We start from the raw sequence: 11704 nt of genomic DNA, 5'->3' as shown, positions 1-11704 counted from the left end.
TGTTCGAATTTTCTAACTAGTTTTCATTGGGATGACATGCACATAACGCGTTTTTATCAAAAGCAATCCATTTTCCATGGGTAAACACAATCCTAGTTATTAGCTACTATACGTGCTTAATTAGGCCTACGTCAATTTTGTTTTGAGCCGACTTCGCCCTGGCTTTTGAACGGGGCACATGGTTCACGCCCGGGAGGCAGCCCGTTTCCAAATCGAATGGAATAAACTTTCAGCCGAAGCGAAACACGCTTACACGGGCGCCCGAACGGGATGAATCGAATCCCCTCAATGTTCCTGCATAGCGAACACGTCTAGGATTTCCGAGATTACCCACGACCCAACCCAAACAGGAAGTGTAAACACTTCTCACGTAACAGCAGCGCATGTGATAGCCCTTCTCTTCGACTCCTCAGCATTCACCACTTGGGACTCTGATACTGTTTTGCTCAGTTGGTTGGTGTGCGTGCGTGCGTGCACCAGAATAGTCGAGGCCATGGACTCGATCAGTTGTTCGATCTGCCTGGATCTACTGAAAGATCCAGTGACTATTCCCTGTGGACACAGCTACTGTAAAGGCTGTATCAAGGGATATTGGAGTCTTGATGACCAAAAGGGAATTCACAGCTGCCCCCAGTGCCGACAGACCTTCACCCCAAGACCTGCTCTGAACAGAAACATTCTGCTGGCTGAGTTGGTAGAGAAATTGAAGACAGATTTCAAAACGGTTCCCTCTGCTTGTTTTTCTGGACCTGAAGATGTGAAGTATGATCGTGATGACTCAGCCGCAGCAGCAGAGAGGACAGAGAAACAGGTAGGCCTAAGGATCTTGAACATTATACTGCCATCTATAATGTATTATATTTAGAGATCAGCTTCATTATTGCTGACTGTTTTGCCAGAAGCTGGAAGAGCAGGAAATTCCAGCCAACTCCAAAATTGAGCTGTTCCAGTGATACACACTCTGGGTTCAGTGTCACATAATCCACAATTAAGTTCTTATTTGTAAATTCTCTGTTCTGCTTTCAAATTGACTGATGATAGAGTCAAAAACCAACTCTGTTAGACAAAATAGGCTGTCACAACAAAATCACTTTAAAACAAACAAAGGATGGAGTAGATTACAGTAAACAGCAGGATGGGCCAGATAACATCCAGACCGAATCCTCAAAAGTCAAAGGTCACTCATTTACATACACTGCAGAGGCATGAACTCTGAACTATCGTAACCTTTTTGTCTTGAAGGCACTCATTTATCAGTTCATTTAGTCTTAAGTGATTTGTTTAGCATAATCATGTTTTTTCCATATGACAAGTGTAGTTCAATAACTGTTTCCCCACTCAAAAACATAACTTGGTCTATTATGAATACCAAAATGACAACAGTTATCATTTGAAAATGTTATTCTCTACAGGGGCAGTTGAGGGAGAAACAGCAGCAAGTCGGGCTGACAATCTGTGTGAGAGAGAAGGAGGCGCAGGACATAAGGCAGGCGTTGATGTCCCTTTCAGTGAGTATTTATTAACCATTTAGAGTATGTACATTTATTTTGCAGAAAGTTACGTACTATTCCTAAACTAAAACCAGGGAGGAGCCTAATACCACCGGGACACACTATAGGGAACAGACAGATTGTCTGGGGTCTAGGCATAGAGAATGATAGAGGCCTCTAGTGGCCAAAAGGCCATATTAGCATGGACAGAGCTGATGAGGGCTTCTACCATTTTAATTTGGTGAACTGGGTGGGACTTCCAACTTCATTGGCTGATCCCTCCTGGTGACCTTGTTGGAGTCATGTCCAACCGGGTCATCAGGAGGGATCAGCCAATTGTGAGGAAGAAAATGTACTATGTCAAAATGGAGACTGCCTCAATTGCGCTGGCCATGCTGTCACAGACGCTATAATGACACAATGCAAAGAGGAGTGCTCTATCTATGGGTCTAGGTGAGCGCGGAGTGAATGTGCTGGTTAAAATGGCCCCCCTTCCTTCTCTCTTCCTCTCTCGTAACAGCTTTCTGCACAGGCAGCAGTGGAGCACTGTGAGCTGGTCTTTGCTGAGCTGATCCGCTCCATTGAGAGAAGGCGCTGTGAGGTGAAGGAGCTGATCAGCGCCCACCAGAGGGCGTCAGTAAGCCAGGCTGAAGGACTCCTGGAGCGACTGGAGCAGGAGATAGCTGAGCTGAAGAGGAGAGACAAGGAGCTGGAGCAGCTCGCACAAACAGAGGATAACATTCATTTCCTCAAGGTGACATCACTCATTTTATCCACAGTGGCAGGGTGGTGTTCAGAGCTAGGCACGAAACTACCTGAGCTTGTTCAATAAGAATGTTTATTTTTGTTTCATAATATGTTCCCCGTTTGTGCCAATCGAACATGACCCAGGATTCCTTACTTCTACACAACATATAACCTCTGAGCTCCAGAATTCTGCATATTTTCTTATTGTCTATTCTTCCTCTCTCTCGCTGTAGACTTTCCAGTCTCTTTGTGTGGCTCCTGGATCTGAGCTCTTACCCTGTATCACTGCCAACCAACACTTCTCCTTTGAGGAAGTGAAGAGCTCCATCTCTGGAATGATGGTGCGACTGGAGGATATATTGAAGGAGGAAATGGTCCAGATACCTGGAAAAGGTAAGTGTTACAGATATAGTGAAGATAAAATATTTGGTTAACTTTCTGTTAAATACTTCTTGATTATAAATGAGTACATCCATTTGTCTTCCTATATTGTATAGTAACGGCTGTCTCCGAAGTCTATGTCCTCAGCCCAAGACCGGAATGTGAGTAATACACACACACACACACACACACAATGAGTGAATATTTCATCTTGGTTTAATTTTGTATATATTTGTATTGAATGCTTCTTACTTAAACATGAATTAATCAATGTACCTCCCTACTCTATATAGTAACGGCTGCTGCTGAAGTACATTTTCATCATGAGCCCAAAACCAGAGTGGAGTTCTTGGAGAGTAAGTAATACTGTCACACACACATACACACACACACACACACAAAAACACACAGACCTTATCCCGAATGCATATTTCACCTTCATTTAATTTTTTCACTTTCTTAGACTACTGCCATCTCACGTTGGATCCCAACTCTGCGTATCAACACCTGTGTCTGTCTGAGTGCAATAGAGAAGTGTCATGGAGTGACAAGGCTCTGTCTTATTCTGACCATCCAGACAGATTCACAGACCACTACCAGGTGTTGTGTAAAGAGGATCTGTCTGGAACCTGCTACTGTGAGGTGGATAGGAGGGGGGAATGTGAGGTAGCCATCACCTACAGAAGCATCAGCAGGAAGGGCGGATTGGAATGTTGCTTTGGTTCCAATGATCAGTCCTGGAGTTTGGTGTGTCGTAACTCGAGTTGTTCCTATTGGCACAATAAGAATAGGACTGATATCCCAGTCCCCTGCTCCAGCAGAGTAGGAGTGTATCTGGACAGCAGGGCAGGGACTCTGGCCTTCTACAGCGTCTCGGATACAATGACCCTCCTCCACAGAGTCCAGACCACATTCACTGAGGACCTCTGTGCTGGGTTTTGGGTTGGTCCTGGTTGTGGATCATCTGTGGCTCTGTGTTGACTGAACGTCATAGAATCAAGTATATATCAAATCAAATTGTATTTCTCAAATGAGCCGAATACAACAGGTGTAGGCTTTACTGTGCTTCCTTTCCCAACAATATGTAGTTAAAAAGTAGGAAAAAGAATTAAGGAAACAGTAACACAATAAAATAACGAGGCTATATACAAGGAGTACCTGTACTGACTCAATGTGCAGGGGTACGAGGTAATCGAGGTAATATGTACATGTAGGTAGGGGTAAAAGTGACTAGACAATCAAGATAGATAATAAACTGTAGCAGCAGTGTATGCGAAGAGTGTGAATGTGTGTGTGTGTGTGTGTGTGTGAGTGTCAGTGTAGTATGTGTGTGGGTAGAGTCCAGTGAGTGTATAGAGCTAGTGCTCTATGCACAAGGGGGTCAATGAAAATAGTCCGGGTAGCCATTTGATTAATTGTTCAGCAGTCTTGTGGCTTCAGGGTAGAAGCTGTTCAGGTGCCCTTTGGTCCCAGACTTGGCACTCCTGTAGCTCTTGTTGTGTGGAAGCAGAGAGAACAGTCTATGACATGGGTGGCTGGAGTCTTTGAAAATGTTTAGGGCATTCCTCTGACACCGCCTGGTATAGAGGTCCTGGATGGTGACAGTGACAAATAGGAAGGAAATATAAGACCGATCACTTGGGAAAGTTGGAGAAAGTTGATTTGTTTAAAATCGTGACCTGGATGAAGGGAGTTGACACTTCATTTAGGAGTCCCGCTGCGAAGCCGATCTTTATCTACAATGTTTGATTCCAGCTTTACTAATGGGGAGGGGTGGGGCCATTGTTTTAATGATTACAATAATAAATTAAATAAATCATTTTTGTTTGTAGTATTCTTTCTAACTTGATAAAATAAAGAACAAAACTAAAGTTCCTGAGAGGGGGGTTAGAGTTGTTTTGTTACGTGAGGAAAAACCAGGAGATGGAATTTGGATGATTGATGTGGTGGGGACCAGCTCTAGATCCACTTACACTGTTGTAGTGCTTCCCCTTCACCCTGTTCCTTCCCCTCGACCCTGTTCCATCCCCTCGACCCTGTTCCTTCCCCTCGACCCTGTTCCTTCCCCTCGACCCTGTTCCTTCCCCTCGACCCTGTTCCTTCCCCTCGACCCTGTTCCTTCCCCTCGACCCTGTTCCTTCCCCTCGACCCTGTTCCTTCCCCTCGACCCTGTTCCTTCCCCTCGACCCTGTTCCTTCCCCTCGACCCTGTTCCTTCCCCTCGACCCTGTTCCTTCCTCTCGGCCCTGTTCCTTCCCCTCGGCCCTGTGCCATCCCCTCGGCCCTGTTCCATCCCCTCCGCCCTGTTCCTTCCCCTCGGCCCTGTTCCTTCCCCTCGGCCCTGTTCCTTCCCCTCGGCCCTGTTCCTTCCCCTCGGCCCTGTTCCTTCCCCTCGGCCCTGTTCCTTCCCCTCGGCCCTGTTCCTTCCCCTCGGCCCTGTTCCTTCCCCTCCGCCCTGTTCCTTCCCCTCGACCCTGTTCCATCCCCTCGACCCTGTTCCTTCCCCTCGACCCTGTTCCTACCCCTCGGTCCCCTCGGCCCTGTTCCTTCCCCTCGACCCTGTTCCTTCCCCTCGGCCCTGTTCCTTCCCCTCGGCCCTGTTCCTTCCCCTCGGCCCTGTTCCTTCCCCTCGGCCCTGTTCCTTCCCCTCGGCCCTGTTCCTTCCCCTCGGCCCTGTTCCTTCCCCTCCGCCCTGTTCCATCCCCTGTGTTTTTGTCTTGGTTTGGTTCAATCAATTAATCAAATGTATTTATAAAGCCCTTTTTACATCAGCAGATGTCACAAAGTGCTATACAGAAACCCAGCCTAAAACCCCAAACAGCAAGCAATGCAGATGTAGAAGCACCTTGACCTTGTCAATTGACTCTCTTTTTTAAATGACATGGAATGCTTTTCGATAAAGGACAGGTTTTAGTAAGACTTTTTACTAATAATAATATATTTTAATTTCTTACACCTCTTTGACCTGGAGGAAAATAAAATACATCCCAACTTGCAACCTGCCTATTTAATTTTTGAATTTTTTTATATATGTTTTTTTTATTTTATCCAATTGAGTAATGTTGACATTTGTGACCATTTAACCATGTACAATGTATTTAAACAGGCAACCAATAGATGCCAAAGCTGACAGTACAGAGGATCTTCTGTAAAATAGATATAATGAAACTAGGAGGACAGATGAAGATTAGAGTGGGGCTCTGTTTCTGCTGCTTGCCCAAGGTGGTTTCAGTCTCATGTCCGTAGTCCCTGGACAGTCATGTGCCTGTGCAGCAGTAGCTACCTCTTTGACTTTCATGCATCTAAGCAGTGAGAACCCTGTTGTGGAGTGTAGCTGCAGTGCGGTACTGCTGGAGGGGGGAGGCGCAGGGGGGCTGAGGGCCAAGGAACATCATTCCTCCTACACAGGGCTGACACACAACACACACAGAAACCATATGTTTACTGTACTCTGAGTAATGGTCATCCCACTCGGCACACACTGGGTAAATAAACATTGTTTCCACGTAATTTCAGTTAAATAAACATTGAATTGATATCTGTGCCCAGTGGAATGTTACTAACACTGACTTTGAGTTGTCCCCTACTGAATCATCTAAAGTTTCTCTATCCACAAAATTACCGGTTACATTGTTCAGTGTCAGCAGCAAAAACTTCTCTCTCAAGTTCAATGTGTCATGCATTCTAAATTCAATTAAGGAATCAGAAAAAAAAGGAATTAAATTCAATGACGGAGTAAGAGTTCTGACTTTAACTATGGAGGTCTGTACCGGTGAGTGGCCTTGCAGGGTTGCTCTGGGGCTGGACCCGGAAGTCTAGCAGAGCACAGGGGGAGCAGGAAGGATGGGTTATGGATGAAGGGTTCTGGGTCCACGGACTGTGGCACACCCTAAACACATGCTTCTTCCTGTAGGAAAATCAAACCACTAGCATTAAAGAAATAGTATCACTTTATGTGATGCTTCAATCAATTCTCGTTCTAATGGTACCTCAACAGAGCATGACTTGAATGTTTCATTTGAATACTCAAATGACCTTTTAATCAGAAGAAAGGTTTTTTTGTCAGGGCATTTGATCTCTGTAGCAGGGATGCTTGCCTCTTCACAGGACAAAGTGTCCTCTCTGCAGCTCTCCACTTTTTCATGATGCTCAGCCCAGGCCTGGTGTGGCTTTACCCCAGTACAGCGTGCAGGTGTGTACCATGCTATGGCCTAGCCACCCAACAGAGTATGCAGATCATCACATGTTATGTATACAGCACATTCAATGCTAACATACAAGTACTAACATATAGAGAGACTTGTAGGAAATGTATTGTTTAGGTTAATTATGTGATAAAGGGATCAATTATATACTATCAGTCTATCAATCATCCTTCACCCCTCAGTGTTCTCACTTGGCCATTGTCTTTGCATAGGACTCTGGTGCACTCTGGTCCCAACATGATGCGCTCCAACCCAAAGGAAGTCCCCTGGGCTCTGTGTCTTCCTTCCAGAGGCTTCAAACCAAACCTTACAGTACAGTGCAAATCATGTGTACAGTACAAATCACGTTCAAAACTTTACACAACCTCTGTGAAAGCATAAGCCACCTCCTAGAAGGATTGATTAAGTTGTTCAACTGAAAATTAAATGAGGCTTTTTTTGTAAACAAAAGATGACACACTATGACAACCTACACCAATGTTCACCAAATGATTAATGCCTGTGTTTTCATCACAGGCCTACCGTAACAGAGCTAGCTGGCTGTAGGAGTGTTCTGGGAGGGAAGCGGAACTCTGCAATGGGACATTCCCCCCCCCCCCCAATGTCCTGCTCTCTCTGGGAGGAGTTCCCCAGCCTCATTAACAGACCCTGCAGCTGGACATCTGTGATCCGCACACTGCCTGAGGCACTATGGCACAGCACCGCAGTCATCATCACTATCGTTTCCATCATCATCATCACCTCCATCATCATCATCACCATCATCATCTCCATCATTACCATTTCCATCATTATCATCATCATCATCTCCATCACCATCTTAATCATCATCATCACAGTAAGCCAGCACCACAGTCACCTTGGCATGACATGACCCTTTCCTACTCCCAAACTGATTGTGTTCAAGGGTCATACCTGGAGTATTCATGCCTGTGTTGCCTGGCTGTGGACGGCCTCTTCCTTTCCTGTGTCCTGCAGGGAATGCTCTCCTCCACCACTTCCTTAATCAGGGAGTGCCAGATATCTGTGGTGCGTCAAGTCAAATAAGTAACATACAATCACATTAACCGTTACTCTCTGGCGGGAATTCCACTAACGGTCCGTGTGTAGCCAAACGTAGCTGCTGCTCATTCTGTTTGCTCGATGGATAAATGGTAAAAAGAAAGTAAGGCCTGCGTCCATAGAGACACATACCAGCTCTACTGGTAGTGCTGCTACTACCAGCAGTTCTACACCTGTCGACGACTCAAGTTGTTCTGCTTCCACGAGCACATCCAATGTTAGCATCAGTAATTCAATATTTGTTGTTAGCCCAGCTAGCATGGACACTGACAGTTGTGAATCTGATGCAGCCAAAGAGCCACTGCCCCCTTACCCGGGAAAGCACCGAACAACAGACAGGGACTTCGGACCATCGAAGAGGTGCAAATAAGATGAGAACTACATTGATTTGGGGTTCACTTATATTGTGAGTAGTGCCTTTCCTCAGCTACAGTGTGTTATATGTGCCAAAGTACTATCTCACAACTCAATGAAACCTTCACTCTTACACAGATATTTAGAAAGAAAACATGCCAATTTGAAAAATAAGTCACAGGAGTTTTTTGAGCAAGAATTAAGACGGTTTTCAAGTAGTAAGACATGTATAAACGCAACAGATACCATTAATAAGAAGGGGCTAGAAGTGTCTTATATGGTGAGCTACCGAGTGGCTAGGACAGGCAAGCCCCATACTATTGTGGAGGACTTAATTCTTCATGCTGCCGTGGATATGGCTGGGACAATGCTGGGGGGAAAAGCCCCAAAAAACTATACAGACAATGCCTTCATCAAACAACACTGTTTCACAACGCATCAGTGTCATGGCAGGAGATATTTTGAAACAATTACTGCTTCGCATTCAAACCAGGAAATTCTATGCGTTACAGCTGGCTGGCCTGGCACAGCTCCTGGTATATGTCTGTTACGTTTATGGGGGGTCAATTAAGGAAGACATCCTCTTCTGGAAACCAGGACAAAAGGAGAGGATTTTTTTTTAAAGTACTGGACAGCTATTGTGACATCAAATGGACTTTGGTGGTCAAGATGTGTTGGTATCTGTACTGATGGTGCAAAAGCCATGACAGGGAGACATGGTGGAGTGGTAATGCGCGTGCAAGCAGTTGCTCCCGACGCCACTTGGGTACACTGCAGCATCCACTGAGAGGCTCTTGCTGCCAAGGGAATGCCTGACAGCTTGAAAGACGTTTTGGACACTACAGTGAAAATAGTTAACTTTGTTAAAGCAAGGCCCCTGAACACTCATGTATTTTCTACACTATGCAATGATATGGGCAGCGACCATGTAACGCTTTTACAATATACAGATGTGCGCTGGTTATCAAGGGGCAAAATATTGACACGTTTTTTTATTTGTGAGACAAGCATAAAGTTTTCTTTACTGACCATCATTTTCACTTGTCGTACCGCTTGCATGATAACGAGTTTCTCACACAACTGGCCTATCTGGGTGATGTTTTTTCTCGCCTGAATGATCTGAATCTCTAGGATTACAGGGATTCTCCGCAACTATATTCAATGAGGCTATGATTAAGAAGTTGGAGCTCTTCTCTGTCTGCATTAACAAGGACAACACACAGGTCTTTCCATCATTGTATGTTTCTTTTGTGTGCAAATGAACTCAAGCTTACAGACAATATCAAATGTGATATAGGGAAGCACCTGAGTGAGTTGGGTGCGCAAGTACTTTCTGATATCTGAACAAGAGAGCCTCATCGCAATTGCAACAAGCGGTTCTGAGAAAATTGAATTTAATCAGAAGCCACTGCCAGATTTCTGGATTGGGCTGAGCTCAGAGTATCCTGCCTTGGCAAATCACGCTGTTAAGACACTGATGCCCTTTGCAACCACGTACCTACGTATGTGAGTGGATTATCGGTCCTCACTAGCATGAAAACTAAATACAGGCACAGACTGTGTGTGGAAAATGATTTAAGACTGAGACTCTCTCCAATACAACCCAACATTGCAGAGTTACGTGCATCCTTTCCAGCATAACCTTCTCATTAACCTGTGGTGAGTTATTCACAATTTTCGATTAACAAATAAGGTTTTATATGTACGATGGTTAAATAAATAGCAAAATTATTGAATATTATTATTTGTGCCCTGGTTCTATAAGAGCTCTTTGTCACTTCCCACGACCCGGGTTGTGACAAAGACTCACTCTCATTCTTATGTTTAATACATGTATCGCGTAGTGTGTGTGTGGCAGGCTTACAATAATGCCAAAAAACTACATTTGAGAGTGTGCTGACCCTGGTGCTAGAGGGGCTACGCAGCTGGAGGTTGAATGTTTGAAGGGGTACGGGAATATAGAAAGTTTGGGAACCACTGCACTAGACCCACTCCAGTTCGCATACCGCCCCAACAGATCCACAGATGACGCAATCTCAATCGCACTCCACACTGCCTTTCCCACCTGGACAAAAGGAACACTTATGTGAGAATGCTGTTCATTAACTACAGCGCAGTGTTCAACGCCATAGTGCCCTCAAAGCTCATCACTAAGCTAAGGACCCTGGGACTAAACACCTCCCTCTGCAACTGGATCCTGGACTTCCTGACGGGCCACCCTCAGGTGGTAAGGGCAGGTAACAACACATCCGCCACGCTGATCCTCAAAACAGGTGCCCCTCAGTGGTACGTGCTCAGTCCCCTCCTGTACTCCCTGTTCACCCACGACTGCGTGGCCAAACACGACTCCAACACCATCATTAAGTTTGCTGACGTCACAACAGTGGTAGGCCTGATCACCGACAACGATGAGACAGGAGCGGGTCGAGAGTTTCAAGTTCCTTGGTGTCCACGTCACCAACGAACTATCATTGTCCAAACATACCAAGACAGTTGTGAAGAGGGCAAGACAAAATGTTTTCCCCCTCAGGAGACTGAAAAGATTTGGCATGGGTCCCCAGATCCTCAAAAAATTCTACAGCTGCACCATCGAGAGCATCCTGACCGGTTGCATCACCGCCCGGTATGGCAACTTCTCGGCATCTGACCTTAAGGCGCTACAGAGGGTAATGCATACGGCCCAGTACATCACTGGGGCCAAGCTTCCTGCCATCCAGGACCTATATACAGTTGAAGTCGGAAGTTTACAAACACCTTAGCTAAATACATTTAAACTCAGTTTTTTCACAATTCCTGACATTTAGTCCCAGTAAAGATTCCCTGTCTTAGGTCAGTTAGAATCACCACTTTATTTTAAGAATGTGAAATGTCAGAATAAAAGTAGAGATAATGATTTATTTCAGCTTTTATTTCTTTCATCACATTCCCAGTTGGTCAGAAGTTTACATACACTCAATTAGTATTTGGTAGCATTGCCTTTAAATTGTTTAACTTGGGTCAAACGTTTTGGGTAGCCTTCCACAAGATTCCCACAATAAGTTGGGTGAATTTTGGCCCATTCCTCCTGACAGAGCTGGTGTAACTGAGTCAGGTTTGTAGGCCTCCTTGCTCGCACACGCTTTTTTAGTTTTGCCCACAAATTTTCTATAGGATTGAGGTCAGGGCTTTGTGATGGCCACTCCAATACCTTGACTTTGTTGTCCTTAAGCCATTTTGCCACAACTTTGGAAGCATGCTTGGGGTATTTGTCCATTTGGAAGACCCATTTGCGACCAAATTTTAACTTCCTGACTGATGTCTTGAGATGTTGCTTCAATATATCCACATAATTTTCCAACCTCATGATGCCATCTATTTTGTGAAGTGCACCAGCCCCTCCTGCAGAAAGGCACCCCCACAACATGATGCTTCCACCCCTGTGCTTCATGGTTGGGATGGTGTTCTTTGGCTTGCAAGCCTCCCCCCT

At 45.2% G+C, this 11704-nt stretch overlaps 1 protein-coding gene across 1 annotated transcript; it reads left to right on the top strand.

Annotated features, from left to right (window-relative positions):
• Positions 1 to 27: 27 nt before the first annotated feature.
• Positions 28 to 4439, top strand: LOC106609525 (tripartite motif-containing protein 16-like protein). Its single transcript, XM_014208444.3, has 7 exons — positions 28 to 811; positions 1413 to 1508; positions 2011 to 2244; positions 2471 to 2630; positions 2735 to 2779; positions 2912 to 2974; positions 3082 to 4439. Exons 1-7 carry the CDS (start codon positions 494 to 496, stop codon positions 3597 to 3599), a joined length of 1434 nt encoding a protein of 477 aa, XP_014063919.3. The 5' UTR covers positions 28 to 493; the 3' UTR covers positions 3600 to 4439.
• The last annotated feature ends 7265 nt before the right edge of the window (positions 4440 to 11704 follow it).

The sequence above is a fragment of the Salmo salar genome, chromosome 07 (genome assembly GCF_965601325.2).
Source record: "Salmo salar chromosome 07, fSalSal1, whole genome shotgun sequence".
NCBI classification, from domain to species: Eukaryota; Metazoa; Chordata; class Actinopteri; order Salmoniformes; family Salmonidae; genus Salmo; species Salmo salar.
This window is presented reverse-complemented; position numbering and strand designations above follow the sequence as displayed.